Genomic DNA, 20,528 nt, shown 5'->3' with positions numbered 1-20,528 from the left:
CAAAACCCTGTACTCAAACATTTACATCAAAAGGTGCAAATCTATGGTCAAAGACACAAAACATGCACATCAAAATATATTTTTTAAATCAAATAACATGGAAAACACTTTGTGCAGTATTCATTTTCCATCCTTACAAACCACTTTATGTAATACATTGCTGTATTATACATTGGCTGGTCATCTAGGTTTGTACCTGTAGGCTTTCCATCACTGAAAAAAACCTATGCAAAACCAGTAATTGATCAAATGGTTTGTGATGTGGCTCAGTCGGTAGAGCATGGTGCTTGCAAAGCTAAGGTTGTAGGTTTGATTCCAAGGGGGGACCATTATGAAAAAGTATGACATTATGCATTCACTACTGTAAATTGCTCTGGATAAAAGTATCTACTAAAATGGAAAATGAACAGACCATTTCAGTTTTCACATAGAAATAAGTTGCATTTGCAAACTATTTCAAGACACTTGAAAATATAAAGCAAGTATTTTTATATTCCTCAATTATCAGATTAACTGTTTTGTACAGATAATTATCAGACAAGTTACAAATGCACAAAAGTAGTGCACTGGGCCTTTACTAGTCCTTTATTAGCAGCAGAGCAACAAGCAGAAGAAAACAAATCTGCCCCCCTTGTAACACAAGGCTCAGAGGACACACCCAAATGAAGTAAGTGGGCCAACTGGGGGTGTTTTATGACAAATTAGTTCCCAACATGAATTCTCCAGACATCATAAAGCAAGTAATGACAAGAATGTCTGCCATGGGTTGAATTTGCACAAGGGCAAGAAACAATATTTGTAATTTAGACAATGGAAATACAGGAGTTCAAAGTTGCCATTTGTAAGAGGGTAAGATTTACAAAATGCTCTATTCTGAGTGGTGGGAAAAAAAATACAGTGGATAGAACAAAACCAAGTCTCTCACCACTCCAAGTCAAACATTTATTTATAGAATACATGGACTAAACGCTGTCAGCACAAACCTATTTTTTACAGGGTCAACCTTGACAAAGAGATTGAGAGACAAAGCATATTATACAGGTCAAACTTAGTATTGACTCCTTACGAACAGTCTACAAAGTATTTATCTTAACAGTTCTATTACTAGTAAGTTCTAGTAAAGTGTCATCCATGGTTTGTATGTGTTCACAGGGTGTGCCGATTTACCAACTACTACCTTTTGGCTGGAATGGAGTGGACTGGGTGAAGAGAAATGACTCATTGGGAAACATCTCATTATGCCCGTTGAAACCCTTGAAACTGACCATAGATGAAAAATTGCAGTTTTAAGAGTAATATTTTTTTTTTACACTTTAAAAAACAGCTTTGCATTTACCTGAAATACTACCTTGGACTATGGGTACACAAGTAAACAAAAAAAAAACTAAGATTTAACAGACCAGTGTTGGTTATATTATCGCTTTTCTTGTCTTGCAATGACAATCTCTTTCCACAGGTGCCTTAATTCAGCCATTCTGATTGTTGAACTCTGACCTTACGATCCACAGTCTTAATAACCAATACCAACCTAGTATAGTAAAACAGGTACTAAGGTGCATAAAACAAGGTCAATACATCTATCCTATTTAAGGCTATCCGCTATTGCAATAAGCCATGTGTATAGTGGCTAAGATTTTAAACTACAAAATGAAAACAGAACACTGCATTAGGATGGGAAGGTTAAAAATGTCTCTTGTTGTGGGGTGGGAACTGGAAGCGGTGGGTTGTCGGCTGGATCCTTCTGGAGAGAGTGTGGTGGTCAACTACAACCCCGTTCACCACATGGACATCTGGTAGTTGAACTTGATCTTCAGCAGGTACTTCAGGTTCACCTGTGCCACATCATACACAATGTATCTGGAGGAGGCAAGGTTAAGCGAAATAGGAACTAGGGAACAGTGTGGGGGCATGGCATATTATTCGATGCAAGTTACATTCCTCAAACAGAAATACAACAAAAGGTTGTAAACTCGTCTTGATAACAGGACACATCTCTCTCTCAACCTCGTACATGTGTAATAACAATGTAGTAGAGATGGTTTTAAATTCTATTGACAAGGCAGTGCACAAACCCACTTGGATGAAAATAGGCAAAAGTATAAGACTCAGATTCAGAAGACAGGCAGAGGCCCTCAGAGGAAGCAAAGGATACTCGTTGTACAGCAGACTCGTGTCGTCAATGTTGGTGTTGGTTCCTTTTCCCAGAGGCACTTGCACCCCATCTAAAGTGACAGTGGCACTAGGATCTGGGGCGTTTCGACCCAAACCTAACAGGGAGAGAAGGAAGAAAATAATGAGTTAAGTGCCAAGTAAGTTACAGTAATATAAATGTGTCTACATATTGCATTATTGTATACAGCCTTTTCAATGACTTAAATATGATTTAAAATCACCTTACCTTTCACACTGTGTTTACCCTTGGGGAGTTTTGTGATGTGTGAGGCCTTCTTCAGTTCATGCCTGTACAAAAGATAAACACATATCAATAACGATAGTTGGCATTGCAGAGAATATGGAATATTAAAAGGATTCTATGAACCTGAGCCGTCACTCACATGTTTCCGAGGGCGACCTCTCCCAGTAGAAGTAGGCCAGTTGGGTCGGACTGGGAGGTGTGGCAGTAGTTGGCCGACTTGGACACCATGTCGGCAAAGTACACACCTTTGCCAAACATGTAACCCGTCTGGAATGTATCAGGACAACATCATGAGCGTTTTTCAAATGTCTCAACGTAGTAAAGCTGAATTTGAACCGGTGCTGTTGCCATAGAATGATAAATATGGACTGCATACAAGACCATGTCACCAGGTACTAAAAATAATCCCATGTTGATCAGCTATAATAAAAACAAAAAAAGGAGGATATTCCGCTATGCATCCCAAGCATTAGCTGGCGCTGTAGTGCGAGGTGGACACTCACCACGGGGGCTTCAGGAGGGGCGATACGCAGACCCTGAGAAAGGATACCAGCGTAGTTGGTGGCACGAGAACCGTGCCACAGAAGCTGTCGATTGGGCAGATCCTGGAAGGGGCGGTACTTCTGGTACTCTCCCTCCCTAACGATCTTGAAGATCTGAGAGGGCGGAAGCGAGACACCACAGAAGTTTTATTAGTCGTATGTAAGGGATACACATCGTATACACCGTCCATAGAAATGCTTACTTGAAGGTTCCTTCTCAACAATGCAACAGTAAGAAATAATAAAATATAAGAATAGGAACATAGAGTAAATGGCTCAGTAGAATAGAATATACATTTGATCACAGGTATAATACAGGAAGGCACAACTTAATAATAGTCCAATATTTATGTGTTTTGGGGAAGGGGATATTAGGGGGCAAGTGTTTAATTATGCAGTATTTAGCAGTCATAAGAGTCTGGTAGAAGCAGTTGTGAAGTGTGTGTATGTGAGCTTCTCAGGAAAATCTTACCTCCTCAACTTCCAGTGTGTAGGTGTTGTGTGTAGCAGCGTGTGTGTTCTTGACATACTGCAGAATGATCTCTGCCTCCTTTGTGGTCTTGTCAACAACCTGCAAGGTGGATGACAAATACAACACAATTCATAACTTTTAGAGCACTGTATTCACAAGAGAGAGTAGCATTGAAAAACCACCAGGCCCTACTGTACCTCAATCTTGGTTTTGAGTTTCTCATAGTTGATGTCGATAGGGTCCTTCTTGTTATCCTCGGCCCCTCCTTTCAGCAGACTGTAGGCCACTTCAATGTCCAGTAGGTTGTCCAACATCTGGACCTTAGCCTGGTTTGTAGTGGGACACAAAGGGTTAAAAACAGCTACCATTACTTACTGAAGAGTTTAGAAATAAAGTCAACTAGACTCCTTTGGTTCAAGACTGTGTAGGCTTAGAGCTGGAGGTCTGACAAATGTATGACTCAAGTTAAGGAAAATCTGGCATTAATAACCACGTACTCTTAAAATCTCTACCCGGCACAGCCAGAAGATGCCTGGCCACCCCTCAACTGTGCTTCTACATCTGCCTTGCTCGCTCTCCAGGGTTTTAGGCTCAGTTTCTGTAGTAGCACTTTGTGACAATTGGTAATAAATACATTTGATTGAGAGGATGAGCGTGAGAGAGAGAACACAGGTGTCCTCACCTGAATGTAGTCAAGGTTGCTGAGCAGCGGTGGTTTCTTCATGCCAAAGTCATGAGGTATGAGGGTGTAGAAGCGATTGGACAGGTCCAGAATGTGGGACTCTGAGGAACTGTCCGACACAGCCTGCTGCACCTCACTGAGGAGGGCGTAGGCACTCTGAATCTGCCTCTTACTCAGCTTCCCCAGCGGCATCTTCTGGAGGTCAATCTGACAGGAAAGACAAAAGATTAATGACTCATTCTCAATTAAGAGAAATCAAAAGGGGGAAATGGGGGTCACATTTGGACAAAAATACACATTGAGAAAAACCAACACACACACACACACACTCTCCAACTCAGTACCCACCTCAAACTCTACCATGGCCTTCTTCATGCTCTCCACATCAAAGATGGTCCTGATGAGTTCCTGGACAGGCTTGGCCAGCAGAGAGTTTGTGCCAGCACTGGCTGTCAGCCTCTTCACCGCCTCCTCATCCTGGTGGAGAAAACAACTAATCAGATATGGGACCGAGATAGGATGGGCCAATCGGTGAAGGCCACAGTATACATTTCTCAATTAAAAGTTGGCCTGTCAAGTCAAATGCACAACAGGTTTCTTAAATTTGAACACAAACGGTCCTGTGTGTGTCTGTGTGTTCTAGCTGTACCTGACCGTAGTCGATCTCCAGAGGGTAGAACCTGTTGGGATACTTGGTGAAGTGGGAAGAGCCCCAGGCGTTTCCTGTCTTCTCTTCGTACACACCCAGGAAGTTGTCCATGGCAGAGTTCTTATCATGAAACTTATCCAGCTTATTTCCCCCGATGGTGGTGCCCACTCTGCCCCAGGAGCGGAACACCCAGTACCTACACACAGAGAAGACAGACAGAGGGAGAGGAAAGAAGGGTGAGATGAGCTGGAATAGGGACAAGAAAGAGGAAGGAGAAAGAGGAAGAGAAATACAGGGAAAGCAGAGAGAGTAGCACAGGGGAGAGAGGAGTGGTGAATGGGGAGGATAAAGAGAGAGGGATGAGAGGAAGTGGCCCCCTTTCACCCGGAGGATAGACTAACCGTTTATGCACATCGTCCTCCAGCAGCTGCAGTTTGTAGTAGGAGTTGGTTCCCCTGACGATGTCCACCAGACCTAGCGTAGCGCTGAAGATCTTGCCATTCTGATCCAGGACATGAGCACTGTTCTCTAGACATGAGTCTGGGTCCACTGCTGCCCCTCCTTTCACAGTCAGCTTCATCTTCTTACTGGCCTTGCTAACACCTGACAAAGCAGAAATTAGATTGTTACAACTGTAAAAGTGGAATTGACCCAACTGCCATACACTCTAGCATAGCAGCCTGTAAAAACAAAATACTCCACGATAACAGTCAGTTAAGTTACTCAATGTTACTTCCGATTCCGTACCTTCCTCCTCCTTCACCCTCTTGGTGCTCTTGCCAGCCATGGCTCCAGACCTGGAGGCTGCTGACTGAGCCTGGGTCTCTAGTTTGACCTCGGCCCCCCAGGGGGAGATGGCGTGCAGGGAGACCAGCTCCTGCAGGGCCTTGCCCGAGGACTTGATGTCAGTAAGGAAGTCCTCTGAGACCACGCGCACGCCCGCCTCCTCTGCCTCCTCCATCTTCTTACTCATCTTCTCTACCTCCTCTGTGAGAAAGAGAGCACACCAAAGATGTCAAACTAGGGAAAACAAAGATATCCAACCTATCCTTCTGAAAATCTGTTTAATTTGTTACTGTAAGGGTGAACAAAAGTTGAATCCAACAGCCCCCTCTGATTGATTGGCTACTCACTCTTGGTGCTGAGGCAGAGAGTAGCCTTATTGGCTGTGCCGGTGATCTTCCCGCCCAGCTCCTCCACGGCAGCCTTCAGCTCGTCCTTGTTCTGTCTCAGCTTGCCCACAGTCAGCAACTTCATCCCTGTCAGAGGCTTATCTACAGGGGAGAGGGGAGAGGAACCGATATAGACAGAATTAGAATGAGTAGAATGGCCATTCCAATACTATGAATGGGGCTGGTCATGTTCTAGCATCGCACTTAGGAACAAGACAATATATTCACTGTAGAATAGAGAAGCAAAAATAGAGTGAAATCATTGTTGTTTTACTCTAAAAGAGGCATCTCCATTTCGGCCAGATTCCTCAGCACAATGAGAAGTTAATGACTCAAGTCATTCCAACAAGTTGGCCCACTACACCACATTCTCCTACTGGTTTCTGCTTACCTGCAGGGGCTCCCTCTGGGAGGGGTATACTGGGAGCACTGGAGGCACTGGGGACGGGAGCGGATGCAGAAGAGGCTGGGGGAGGGGCCACCTTGGGGAACACCCGGTCCTGTCTCTTAAACTTGAACTTCTTGAGGAAGGGAAGCTCATGGAACTCCTGCAGGGGAATAGATTGGAGGAGGAGATGTTCGAGTTTGACATTCACAAGAGCATAGTGAGTTATATCTGAGATCTTTGTCGAATTCATTAGGCACGACACCGAAGAAAACAGTCCTAAACAAGCAGGTACTATGTGAACTTGTCCAATAAGAAATGGCTTTTTCATTTTCTGTTGCAAAACTTTTTGCTTACCGGTAGTTTCCCCTACAACCCAGATAAATGAAATTCTATTTGTTTCATGCACGAAATACGGTGAAATGCTTACTTACAAGCCCTTAACCAACAATGCAGTTAAGAAAATAGAGTTAGGAAAATATTTACTAAATAAACAATACCAAGGCTATATGCAGGGGGTACCGGTACTGAGTCAATGTGCGGGGGTACAGGTCAGTCAAGGTCATTTGTACATGTAGGTACAGGTAAAGTGACTATGCATAGATCATAAACAGCGAGTAGCAGCAGCGTACATGAACATCAAACTCTACAGACGCTCTGAACCCAAAGAAGGGGGCCTACCTTGGGGATGACCCAGCCCTTGCGGTTGGGCAGCTGGGTCTTGAACACACACTTGGTCCAGGCGGAGAGGTCTCCAGTGCAGTAGTAGGCGTCGCTCTTGAACACCAGCTGGCCCTGGCACTCCTCGCAGGGCTTCAGTGCGCCAAAGGCCATGCAGTCTCCTAGGCTGTCCACCACCTGTCAATTAAACACACTATTTGACTGGCTGTTTGACCCATCACAGACACACAAACCACACAAGTTTACACAGTTAAACGAGACAGACCGCAGAAATGGACAGATAGAGAGAAAGACAACTACTGAGACAGATACAGTGAGCCTCCTTACATTGGACTCTCCAGAGGGCACTTCCTGTCCGTTGGCGATGAGCAGCTCCTTCATGTCATTGGTGGAACAGAACTGCCTGAGCTTGTCCTTGATGCCCCAGATCAGCTGGCTCTGCTCCTGTATACACACAACCACACAAGAGGGGGTTTGGAAAACATCACCCGCAAAGCACATGGGCATATAGTTGCATACACACATACAAAATGACAACAATGACATTATGTTACTAATTTGATGAAGTAAAGAAATATTCATGTTAAAGGCATTTCCGCAATTTTCAGGAGTGAACCTTCATCTGCAAGTCCACTTTCTTCTTCTCCTCCTCATCCTTCTTCTTCTTCGATGCCCCTTCTCCATCTACCTCATCAGTCTCTCTCTTTCTGAGGGAAAAACAGGGAAAATAAATTGTTTACATTCTCTATGCATGAACCAATTTATCTACCAAGCAAAACATTTACAAGCAACAATTCAAATCACACTATTCTGTAATTCATCCTCCAAGAGAAAGTTTTGCTGTTGAAAACTTCCTGAAGGAACTTGACAGTCACAGACTTCCCCTTAACTTTGTAAATGAGGCCTGTTGGGAGCAGAGCCTTATCCAAGGTTAGTCAAACAGGCCTGACACCTTCATTAATCAGGGAGATTCATTAGTGTCCTGACACCCGGTGGAGACGCACATCACCCAGTCTCTGAAGATGATTCAAGTTACTACACGTCCCTGTGACTCCGTGGGTGACTAGGATGTCACCCTCTTCCCCTCCCTCTGGTCAACCTCTCCCCTTCAGGAGGGAAATTAATTAGCTTCCCAGAGGCCTATCCTGTCCCTCTAAACATCTGTCAATCACTGCCCCTTGTCACACACATTGTCCCATAGTGGTCACCACCTGACTCACAGGACAGGAAACAAACACCAAAAAACATCCACCTCCTATGATAGAATCTATAAAAACGACCCATCTCTGCCTTGTGCACACACTCAGCCTGTGTGTGGTCATAGCAGTAGCAGTGGTTGGGAGAGAGGTGGTACTTTGTAGAGATGGCAGCAGATCAATACTAATGCATTCCCTTTCTCACAAGTCCTCCTGACAAACACTGCTCTTCATTAGAGAGAGGGAGAGTCAGGCACAGAACAAGACGGACATTCTTCATTTTAAGCATCATTATTCTGACTAGCTACCGTTTGGTAAGTAGCCCTTTCTTTACCAAAACTGCATTTTTATGTAGTAAATCAATAAGGAATAATTTAAATCAGAATCACTTTAAGACAATTTTCACAATGTTACAGTAAGCAAGTCTGACTTCCCTTTCAATTTCAGGAAAATGACAGAGATCACAGCATCACTGAATCGCTCAACCTCCCTTCTCTTCGACAACTCAACCTTCCCCCCATACCTTCAACCCCTCTGGACCTCCTCCTCCTCCCCCTCTTCCACCCCTCCTCCCCCTGACCTGGTGGTATCCCCCAACGTTGTGTACATGGTGGCTGAACTCATCATAGCAACCCTCTCCACCGTGGGTAACCTGCTGGTGTGTGCTGCCGTTGGCCTCAACAGGAAGCTACGTACTGTCACCAACTACTTCCTAGTGTCGCTGGCCGTAGCCGACATCTGCGTGGGTGCATTGGCCATCCCTTGTGCCATCCTCACTGGCGTTGGCGTGCCCCGCCACAACCTCTACCTGTGTCTGCTGATGCTAAGTGTGCTCATCATGCTAACCCAGAGCTCCATCTTCAGCCTGCTAGCTGTAGCTGTGGAGCGCTACGTGGCCATCTTCCTGCCCTTCCGCTACCACACGCTCATGACGCCACGCAACGCTATCCTAGTTATCCTGGTGACCTGGGTGCTGGCTTTCCTCATTGGCCTGGTGCCACTCATGGGCTGGCACAAAACACCGCCCGACTCGGGCTACTGCTTCTTCGTGTTCGTGGTGGACATGACCTATATGGTCTACTTCAACTTCTTTGCCTGTGTGCTAGCGCCCCTGGTGGTCATGTTCCTCATCTATGCCAAGATCTTTGTGACAGTCAAGCGGCAGGTACGGCGCATCGCAGCAGAGCGCGGGGGCAGCGTGGGGGGTGCGGAGGGGCAGGCGGCCCGGGCGGCCAGCATGAAGAAGGAGATAAAGACGGCCACGTCGCTGTTCCTCGTCCTCTTCCTCTTCACTGCCTGCTGGATACCACTGCACGTCATCAACTGCTTCCTGCTGCTCTGCCCTGGCTGCCCTGTGCCTTTGGAGCTCCTCCTCACCGCCATTATCCTATCACACGCAAACTCTGCCGTTAACCCCTTTCTGTACGCGTACAAGATGAAGACCTTCCGGAACACCTTCAAGGCCATCTTCCTCTGCTGTAGAGCTCTAGGGGACTGGGAAGAGGCAGCCGATGGTGGGGGGACCACCACCCACAGGACCTGACCGAAGACCCGTTGGTACCGTCTTGACTCGCCATTCCTTAATGTTCAACTGGTGAGGATTATGTACCATTTGGTGGTCGTTATGCCCAGAGAACTGTCTTTTACAATAAACAGAACTGCTAGAATATCAGGGACACATCTCCTAACTAACGTTAATATACCACTATGTACATTCCAGTAAAGTGAAAGTTTGTGGACACCAGACTACTTTATTTGCTTCATTAGAGAAAGCCTCACCCTTTAGATTTGACGGCGGACAGCCTTCTCTTCAGCTCCTCCTTGTCCTCCACCCTGAGTGTGTTAAAGCCTTTGAGCTGAGCGGCGCTGTACTCTGGTTTGAAGACCAGCTCCTCCCTGCGGCCCACAAAGCAGGCGGTATGGTACCAGCGGTCTATCAACCCCAGCTGGGGCTTCTCTGGGTCAATCGTCTTCTTAGATACACGGATCTGGTCCTGGAGCACAGAGGAGAGGAGTTTGGGCTGTTATGATAGTGTATATTTGGGTTTATGTAAGATACCTATTCAAGTATTTATGGACATTGACAATCTATTCTAAAACTTTCTATTTTTTACACTGAACAGATGTTGAGGAATAGCTGTACTGTAATTACTCATTTTACAGCCATGTGTATCAGATCATCTCTATGTACAAAATAAACAGATCTAAATATTGACTCCTCACCTTTTCAATTTTCTGCTCACACCCTTTACATGTGCTGCGATTGGACTTGGCATACTCCACTGCAAAGTCATTCAGAGTCTTCTCCCCTTTGGCCCCACCCTTCACATCACCTTTTCCTGTGAGGAAGAGAGAAGCCATATTTGAAATCTGACCTCCAGTCAATGAGCATGACATTTTTTGGGGTTCCATTTCAATGACATCAAAGGGGTACACAGATGACTCCACGCTGGGAGAAAAGTTAATGGTTAAAGACTGACCTCCTGCAGCTCCCCCAGTCTCGATGGCTTTCTTGACCTTCTCCTGGTCCTCCCATCGCAGGTCAGAGAATCCAGCGATGTCTGCAGGAGACTGGGCAGACGCCCGCAGCCAGAAGCAGGAGAAGTGGTGCCAGTGGGGCACCTTACCGTCAAACATGGGCGACTGGGGAAAATAAAATAATGGGAGGGGCATGGTGGGTAAGGTAATCACACTGCATTGTACATATATAGTCCAGGTTGTAGGCTCATATGACTCAGGGTGACAAAAAAAAATGGTCACCAGCAGGCACACTTGCCATCTTATCTAGCAAGCTATGTCACTTATTTCACTTGTGAAGTGTAAACATTGGTTCATGTGAAGTTCTTGGCACAATTCACACAACTCTCAAAAGTGTTATGACAAATGACTGCACTGGCGATGTTGCTGATGTTTTCCCTGAGCTAATTTGGAAATGGGTCAAACTGACATATGCTGCATTCAAAACTACTGAACTCGGAAAAAACTTGGTCAAATCATGACGTAAGTGATCTTGTGGTCGGAAAGGCAGAGTTCTAGAAAGCTGCCCCGAGTTCCCAGCTTGGCATTCCGAGTTGGACCTTGGATGACAATTCAAAACGATTTTCTACAGTAGGAGCGTGGTTTTTTTTATTTTTTACAAGTTGTTATGAACGCGCTAAATTCAAATATTTCCAAGTTCCGAATTGTTTTGAAAGCGGCAGATGCTACCGCAGGTCGTTGAATTGAACTAATGAATTATTGGAAATCAAGGGCATAACGCTAGCTGTAGCAGAGATGCGGTAAAGAGGTGTAACGCGACCTTTTTATTTATTTTAACCAGGTAGGCTAGTTGAGAACAAGTTCTCATTTACAACTACGACCTGGCCAAAATAAAGCATAGCAGTGTGACCTAATGGAGATTTGCCAAGGAAACGCGTTGGGAAAGATGCCGTTGGGGACAGACACGAAACTCCTCAATGACCCCAGCAAAATTAGCCCGTTATTGATGTGTATTTGACGCTTGAGGTAAGTATAATTCTTATACAGATGTTAACCCCAATACATGTTCATGGCATCGTCACCAATCAACTGCAATACAGACAAAAACGAATTTGACTAGCACAACAGAGTTCTGTGTGATGCTACCAGTTTATACGAAGCGAAATTAGTTAGCAGTCAATTATATTAAAAAAAGAAAAGGGAAAACTTGTTATGTAGCGAAAACTGCCAATTATATCCTAATCGGATATTAGTAGCCACATTGCGGGCCTGTTACAATACCAAAATCACGATGGGTTGTACGAATATCCACTGTTAGAACAGATGTGTTTAACCTGCGACAATTCTACTTCCTTCTCCCTACCATCTGCATTCCATTTACTTCGATCACATCTATGCATGCCCGAGACATATCATCCAAAAAAGAATGCCCTGCTGGTGCGAAGGAATCAAAGCCCGTTCTCATTTAAGCCTTCGGAAGCCATTTAAACGCAAATTAGTTCTATCAAGACAACACAAACATGCTGTATTCGTAAAGGAAATCCACAACATATCAATAATGGGCTGTTTAGTGCAGAAACAACAACCGTATAAGTGATTCTTAATGATTCTGAGATTGTCCACACTTATACAGTTTTCTCGGAAATCCAAAGACGCTCTAGCTACATTACCTGCACCATGATAGCCATCCGCAGCGAATCCTTTGCTATGTTTTCCTTGCATTTCTTGCACGAAGCACGTCCACTTTTGGCATATTCAGCTTTGTAAAGCTTGTCCTCTTGTGCATCTGCCATTTTTGTTGAGTTTATACACAAAATTAGATTGATTTAATGTAAATCTTACGTGCTTGGCAGTAGCCACTACAATGTAGTTGCAGCCCGCGTGCAGAGTACCCGCGCAGATACGCAGACAAGAGCAATCGAGGAAGATGTTCTAAAAGACATAGAAAGTCAAATACAGAGTACGATAACCAACGCTCAAAAAAACATTTTTATTTCAAACGAATAACCTTTTATTAATGATAGTATTTGTACTTTTAGGTTTTATTTTAAAGATCTATTTTTTGGACTTAAATTAAGAATATATATATATACAGATTGATTGTTGAAGAAAGCTAGCTAAAATCTTACTTGTTGAAGAATTGATCCAACCAAAAGTGTTAAAAAACCATGAACAGATTGCTTTTTATAAATAATGTTTTGTTATTGCATTTAACTCCTGGAAAGGCTGTAATCGAGGTAATTTCCATAGAAGGTGACGTGATGTCAGAGGTCAGCATGCGGGAGAAGTGGGAGTTCATGATGATAGTTTCCGACTAGTAATTACCATTTGGATGGCCGTCCAATTGGATTTTTCTGGCCTCAAAACATGGTTAAAACTACAATTTGAATATAATGAATGGTCAGTCATTACATCCACAGGTCTGTTTAGCTCTGTTTATTGTTTGAATAAGGACTCTAGCTTTAAATTATGTTTGTTTGTACTGAATGGTGATGGCAGACATTAGAAACATAATTTGCCACTAGATGGCGCACTTTCCCAATATCTCATCTGGACCAACAGATAATAATAATAATAATTAATAATAATTGGACTGTCTGTGAATATCCTAAATTAGGCAGTGAAATATTTCTTAGCAAAATATTTCTTGGCATAAATCAACAGCTGATAAACTGTCAGAAACATATTATTACATTATATCAACACACACAATAAACATTGACGTGTAAATCATAAAAACAATATAAATCACAGACTAGAATATTCACTATCAACAGGAACAAATAACATAAGGGATATTATATAGGAGGCTGTTGCGTGTTGGTCATTGAGTAGCTCCAAAGGAAAGTGTTTCCCCTTTCATGAAAATTCAATTGATCTGGGCTCTTCAGGACATTGCTGACTGTGCTGAAATGGGGCAAAAACAGAACATTTCTGTGCCCAGAAATGCACTACAATGCTGAATACCGCACCCTTCTGCCCGCCCTAAATCAGCCAGAAGGAATCAGGATCTGCAGAATGGGGAAACTGGCCACAATGTTTCTGCTGCAACTTGCTGAGGTACAAAGGACAACTCTGTAGTAAAGAGTATGGTTAGTATAAGCTGTTCTATTCACACTATTTTTGAAAAGATAGCAATGTGACTTTAGCCTTCTAAATGAGAATTGTTCTTCTTGCAAACTTGTGCCCAGTCAGTAGCCACACCCAAGTGAGCTCAGAATTCGTGTCAACATGATGGAACCGCGTTTCAGGCCAGAGTGCTTCAAAGGACTTGCTGAGATTTTAAATACAGACCAGAGAACGTGAGGCCGTGGTCCACATGTTGAAATGGCTAAAACTACAAGACTAGAAAATGGTAAGACCCTCTGAAACTCTCGACGTGAGAAGAAGGTAAAGACCAAACATTCACAGTCTGCAGCTGGGTACCTAAAGTAGTCTAGGACAAAGACGAGAAGGAAGAACAGGTCCTGCTCACCACTGTGTGGAACACCTGAAGTATCCATTCTAAGAAGGACATTGTGACCTCTGGTGGACAACCAGAGACTAACATTGAACTACTCCCCATAGATGGATCGAATGGTTTCAACAGAGAGACGACAGAGAAAGATATCTACGCATAAATCTATATTGCATTTCTAATCCGAATGAGCAGTTGTTAGGGTGCTAAATGTTCATATTCCTGTGAGCGTAGCTTCCAAATGTATATACAATAAATTGAGTCTTTTTGTCTCCCCCTCTCCTTACCACCCCTCCCTTTCCATTGCGTAACCAAATGGTCATGCTTTTGATAATTCAATGAAAACAGGTCTCTAGTGGACTATGTTAGTAATCAATAACCTATACCGTGTGTGTGTGTGTTTATGTATTTCTGTGTGATTATTTAGTTAGTCAGTAAATAAATAATTAAGCCAATTTGTGTATCGCTGATTCATCACTTAAGTTAGGGTTTGTGCAGATATCCAAGGATTATGTGACGTTCAGAATGAGACTGATGAGGTAATGATTCATAATTGACTGTTATTGATCAAATCAAATCAAATTTATTTATATAGCCCTTCGTACATCAGCTGATATCTCAAAGTGCTGTACAGAAACCCAGCCTAAAACCCCAAACAGCAAGCAATGCAGGTGTAGAAGCACGGTGGCTAGGAAAAACTCCCTAGAAAGGCCAAAACCTAGGAAGAAACCTAGAGAGGAACCAGGCTATGTGGGGTGGCCAGTCCTCTTCTGGCTGTGCCGGGTGGAGATTATAACAGAACATGGCCAAGATGTTCAAATGTTCATAAATGACCAGCATGGTCGAATAATAATAAGGCAGAACAGTTGAAACTGGAGCAGCAGCACAGTCAGGTGGAAGTTGAAACTGGAGCAGCAGCATGGCCAGGTGGACTGGGGACAGCAAGGAGTCATCATGTCAGGTAGTCCTGGGGCATGGTCCTAGGGCTCAGGTCAGTTGAAACTGGAACAGCAGCATGGCCAGGTGGACTGGGGACAGCAAGGAGTCATCATGTCAGGTAGTCCTGGAGCTCAGGTCCTAGGGCTCAGGTCCTCCGAGAGAGAGAAAGAAAGAGAGAAGGAGAGAATCAGAGAACGCACACTTAGATTCACACAGGACACCGAACAGGACAGGAGAAGTACTCCAGATATAACAAACTGACCCCAGCCCCCCGACACATAAACTACTGCAGCATAAATACTGGAGGCTGAGACAGGAGGGGTCAGGAGACATTGATGTAAGAGATATTTAGATAATCTTTAGAGTTTAAATCGGGAGATAGTAACATGGTAAACAACTGTTCCCGTGGTGCCCCAAATTCCTAATGAGTTAATTGTTACATGATTAATTTAATCTAGTAATAATTAAACGTAGTATGTAATTATTCAATAAATAGCAGTCATCACATTAATGATAGTCAAGTCACGACAGAGGTAAAGGAAGCCCAATGAGGTAACACTCATTGACAGAACCAAATAGAATCAGCTTCAGGGCAATTACACACTAATAGAGTGATGTTGAGACTCTGATTTTTCACTTTAAAATGTATCCCAAACAAAAACAAACCATACAACTCTATGCACAAGTGAGACTTTTAACAATTTCCACTGAAAATGTGGTAACAGAATGACGATACCAACAGTACAAACCAGCATTCTGTTACTAAACTTTGCATCTGCACCGTTCTTCAGGTAAATGTATTTTTGTAAAAATGTCAGTGGAAATTGTTAAAAGTAGCCTTTTGCATAGATTTGTATGGTTTGTTTAGCTTTGCAATCATTGATTTTTGTTTGACATACATTTTAAAGGGACAAATCGGAGTCTCAGCATCACTCTGTTATTACTCTTCACCACAATGTGTAGCAAAATACACTTATTATTATCACTACACAGATCAAACAATGTATTTAAACAATATGTTCTCTCGATTAACAATGATATTATACATCGTAATAAAAACATTACAAAATTGTATATAATTTACAAAAATGAATGCACTGATTTACACTAAATTAATCCAGCGAATGAAAGTCTATGATACAAAATAGGTTGCACAGTTAGTCTTGGTACAGTGATGAAGGGAGGCATTTATTATCATGGCTTAGAGGTCTGGACTCTAATCGAACATGTAAACTGCAGGGTTTTTGACATCAGTAAGTAAATACAGTGCACTCCTCTTACAGTGAATTCTTATAGTAATCAAATTGTCTTGTACAGATGTGATGTCTATAAGAGTAGTGCACTGTGTTGGCCTCAGTCAGGTAAGAAATACACATGAAAACACATTTAACAAATATGTACTGCATATGTAGATATGGCAAAAAAAAATCTATTATCATCCTAACGGTGATTGTTAAAACTCAGTAAAACTAAGACTGACAGTGGATCCTCCTGTTCAAAACAAGATGGAGTCTTGTTGGCCAAAGAGAAAGTCCTCTGAATAATGTTTAATATGACACCCAATGTGTCCCTTGAACCGACCCAACAAAATACTTTAATCCCTTGGGGTACTTGGTCCCATGTTCTGTAGTTTTCTCTCACGAGAATCACTACATACAGTATCTCACACAGTATATCTTCTCTCTCTCTCTGAGGATCAACCAGCTAATCCACCACAGTGGTGTTTAGAGCCAGGGCTGGACGACTCACAACATAGGAAGTCATGACCCCCTAAACAGGAAGTGCCTTTGGTGTTCTCTCTAGAATCCTCTGCTAGCACTGTCCGCTGTTAGAGGCCAAGCTGAACAACACTCTGTTGGACTCTCTGCTTCTCCTTCTTCCTGGACTGTACCAGGCCAAACACCACCACTGCCAGGGTGTTCCTGCCCTCCGATTGCCCCCCTGACCGCCCCCCCAGTCCCGTTACTGACCTTTTGGGTGTGACTGCTGTAGATGAAGTAAGTCTGGACATTCCCCTGCCGCTCACTCACTTACAATAACACAAATAAAAGGAATAGAAAGCAATACCCTAATTTGCTGAATTCCTCTTAAAGTGTACAGTACTATATACTATATCCTCATATGGCTCTGGACAATAGTAGTGCACAATGTGGGGTATAGGGTGGGGACAGAGCTACACCCCCTCGATGTAGATCTGTCCCCTCAGCTCCAGGACGAAGCCCCAGGCAGCCAGGATCCCTTGTGTGGCCTCAGGCACCTGGATGCAGCCGCTCATGCCTGTGCTGTCCATGCGGCTCGCCAGGTTCACCGTTGTCCCCAGATGTCATACTGAGGCTTGGTTGCGCTGATCACCCTGGCAACCACAGGCCCATGAGCGATGCCTGAGTGGTGGTTAGAAATAAACGTGGAGAGGCTTGATTGGATGAGTATTGACTTAGTAAAAGTTACGCTTATTACACAGTAATCATTATTTACCCAGCTAGCACATTTGGTTCCTTGGAAGTTGTGGGAACATATGTTTTTGGTTTCACATTGGTTGTGGGAATGAAGCAAAATGTTTCCTGACTGGTAAAACTGATTTTTTTAAAACTTTCTGAGAACAGAAGTGGAAATTTAAGCCTGTTCTGGGAACTTTTATTTTGAGGTTGTAAGGAGGTTCTAGGAAAATGTTACACTGTTTCCTTGAAAATGTTCCTCTGAAGTTTTATTAACACTTTGAGTAACTTCCTTAAAACTTTCAATAAGACTTTTAATTACACTGTCAGCTTATTTGGGGTTCACTTTCTTGAACTACAAGCACAGATAGGACACATGGAAAATCAATTGCTTAGTCATTAATCATGCAAACACATACATTTTTTATTATGACACAGCATTAGTGAGATTTGAATCTATAATCGTTTGTTCTCTATTCATGGAATTAATCCACTGCACCACCAGGATGGAACTAGCATGCCATGTTTTTTTACGCATACAAAGCTGTTCATTTTCAAATCCATTTCAAAGGAAACAAGCACTCATTAAGATCAGTTGTGACCAATTAGTGGGCGTGGACAACACACCTGAACACACTTAAGATATAAACTGGACAATTTTGCAGATTGCTTAGCTTGATTTTGAACGACTCTTTAATCGCCTGATAGAATAGTCTACTAGGAATTATGTTGTAATTGAAATCCCTGAATCAAATATTAATGATATGGTTATGAACTGAATATTTGCTTGTTAAAAATTGCATGTGTTCGTTTTATTACCTGTAGCCTAATCAGAAGGGACAGTTACTACATCTAATTAATTCTAATGATGGCGGATAGACAATTGCGATAGATCTGTGACCATGATCATAGTTGATAACTAAGTATGGGTATTAATTATTGCATGATAATACAAGACTACAACAGCAATGGATTAATGTTGTGGACAGAAAGAGGCTCATTGTGAACTATTAGCTCCCATCGAAATGTATTTTTTCTTTATGAATTGATGGATGTATTTTATTTGGCGCAATACATGTTCATTTTAAAGTTATGGACATTTAATTAATAAGTGTGAAGCAGAGGTTGGTATTAAAAATATAGACTAATATTGTTTGGGTAGACTGAAATGAAAACAAATGCCTTTGTAACAGTATAGCTTCCGTCCCTCTCCTCGCCCCAACCTGGGCTCGAACCAGGGACCCTCTGCACACAGACAACAGTCACTCTCGAAGCATCATTACCCACATCGTTACCCATCGCTCCACAAAAGCCACGGCCCTTGCAGAGCAAGGGGAACCACTACTTCAAGGTCTCAGAGCAAGTGACGTCACCGATTGAAACGCTATTAGTGCGCACCACCGCTAACTAGCTAGCCATTTCGCATCGGTTACACCTAATAATTTGAATAGAAATATGTTGTTAGTTATTGGTGGTTTTTGGATAGACAACTAATGCCATGTTTAGTCTGCTGGTGAAAGTTAGTCGTATTCACTGGACTACATCGATCTGTAAGGGATGCAGAGGTCTGAATAGTTGAATCGGAAACATTCTTTGATAGTTTCTGATTACTGTTGATGGGTTTTAAAGTTTGGGTAACACCATTGAATTTCAGCAAGAAATTAATGTATTCTTAAACGATAATCTATTCCCATTGCGGGGAACAGTGTTTATGCTGTTTGTTAAACAGGTTCATATTTTTACTAAATCAATGTAACAGATTAAAATGATAACATTAACTGAAAGGGGCACATTCTAAGGCGATACAGCTATTACCAACAACCACACGTGAGGCCTTCCTGCGGATCTGGTGGTTGATCTCATCAATGTAGATGTCGGTGGCGAAGATCTTACGGACTGGCTCCACCCCTACCTATCAACACTTATTGTACACTTACAATATCAATCAATTGTTGTTCTGATCCCATTTTCATGACTTCTAATCTGAGATGAGTTTCTGAAAATGTGAGAGTACCATGATGTAAAGGCATCAAGTCCCACCTGCCCCTTTGGTTAAAATAATGATGACTACTAGACACACTACTTTCATTGTACCTATTAGTGGTCAAGAGGGAAATGAGACAAAGGAAGGAAACAAGGAATGTGAACTCTTAGAAAAAAGTGTTCCGAAAGGGTTCTTCGGCTGTCCCCCTTTTTGGTTCCAGGTAGAACCGTTTTGGGTTCCATTGGTTCTACCTGGAACCAAAAGGGTTATCCTATGGCAACAGCTGAAGAACCATTTTAGGTCCTAGATAGCACCTTTTATTCTAAGAGTGTATAGTTAAGACATGGCCAACTATACTCATAGTGTAGGAGGAGAGATGATTTGTACGTGTCATGTAAGTTCACATGCTCATTTATCTCCTGTTAGCTAATGATGTGTTTGACGGCATTTTTCCACATCAGCTGTTTACGCCGCAGCCCAGGGGACAGATGTGTGGTGATGCATGACGACTCCCGAAGCATGGGCTGCACCCCCGACGTCTCTGCAAAGGTCCCCATGATGACCTCCAAGTGACCCGACCTCCACCATCGGAGTTGTCAGGAGGTCTGGGGTGTTCCTCCTCTCAGCTCACGAGGGGTTAGGAGTCAGGGAAGGGTGGGGCGGCATCGCCTGAGAAGAGTAGAGAGGAAAGAAGGTGGGAGGGGATAGGGGATGAAGTGTGGTGAAGTTAATAAGGTGGAGCCAATTCCATTTCAGAAAATGAATCAAAGTGTCGGTGCAGGGACAATCTAATCTGGTCATTCATGTGATATTTTATTGCAAAACAATGTTCTTTCAGTCCTGAAAAAACGAGAGTATGATGCCCAAGAAAACAAATACTGTCCAAAGCTCTAGACTCATACTAATCTGGATCATCTGCTGACTGCTGCTTCCATCTACCAAAGTTCCAACAGTCACAACTCAACATGGTGTGTGCCCTGACATCGAGGCTTGGACCACACGTTAGAGACAGGTACTGTCTGGGGGCAGGTTCTCAGCTG

General features: G+C 43.2%; 2 protein-coding genes across 2 annotated transcripts; one reads left to right on the top strand and one right to left on the bottom strand.

Moving 5' to 3' along the window:
* Window positions 1–850: 850 nt before the first annotated feature.
* parp1 (poly (ADP-ribose) polymerase 1) lies at window positions 851–12,586 on the bottom strand. Its single transcript, XM_024405238.2, has 21 exons — window positions 12,344–12,586; window positions 10,676–10,838; window positions 10,419–10,534; window positions 9,975–10,189; window positions 7,616–7,706; window positions 7,327–7,443; window positions 7,000–7,176; window positions 6,325–6,481; window positions 5,895–6,035; window positions 5,509–5,748; window positions 5,163–5,364; window positions 4,762–4,957; window positions 4,461–4,589; window positions 4,113–4,319; window positions 3,628–3,756; window positions 3,431–3,529; window positions 2,920–3,072; window positions 2,556–2,683; window positions 2,399–2,460; window positions 2,153–2,267; window positions 851–1,857 (listed from the first exon to the last, which is right to left on the bottom strand). Exons 1-21 carry the CDS (start codon window positions 12,464–12,466, stop codon window positions 1,776–1,778), a joined length of 3,042 nt encoding a protein of 1,013 aa, XP_024261006.1. The 5' UTR covers window positions 12,467–12,586; the 3' UTR covers window positions 851–1,775.
* On the top strand, window positions 8,647–9,750 carry LOC112236650 (adenosine receptor A2b-like). The gene has a single exon (XM_042300562.1). The coding sequence runs from the start codon at window positions 8,647–8,649 to the stop codon at window positions 9,736–9,738; it is 1,092 nt and encodes a 363-aa protein (XP_042156496.1). The 3' UTR covers window positions 9,739–9,750.
* Window positions 12,587–20,528: the final 7,942 nt, after the last annotated feature.

This window comes from Oncorhynchus tshawytscha, linkage group LG18, assembly GCF_018296145.1.
Source record: "Oncorhynchus tshawytscha isolate Ot180627B linkage group LG18, Otsh_v2.0, whole genome shotgun sequence".
In the NCBI taxonomy this organism is placed as follows: Eukaryota; Metazoa; Chordata; class Actinopteri; order Salmoniformes; family Salmonidae; genus Oncorhynchus; species Oncorhynchus tshawytscha.
The sequence above is the reverse complement of the archived record's forward strand: the minus strand, read 5'-3'. Positions and strand labels throughout refer to the sequence as shown.

What these genes read in the sequence shown, in the direction of transcription:
- parp1 (XM_024405238.2), bottom strand. Translation starts at nt 12,466, where the DNA reads ATGGCAGATGCACAAGAGGACAAGCTTTACAAAGCTGAATATGCCAAA. An exon ending in TGCCCTCTGGAGAGTCCAAT is followed by an intron (nt 7,177 to 7,326) that starts GTAAGGAGGCTC and finishes TTTAATTGACAG; the next exon opens with GTGGTGGACAGCCTAGGAGA. An exon ending in CCCAGAGGGAGCCCCTGCAG is followed by an intron (nt 6,036 to 6,324) that starts GTAAGCAGAAAC and finishes TCTCCCCTGTAG; the next exon opens with ATAAGCCTCTGACAGGGATG.
- LOC112236650 (XM_042300562.1), top strand. Translation starts at nt 8,647, where the DNA reads ATGACAGAGATCACAGCATCACTGAATCGCTCAACCTCCCTTCTCTTC.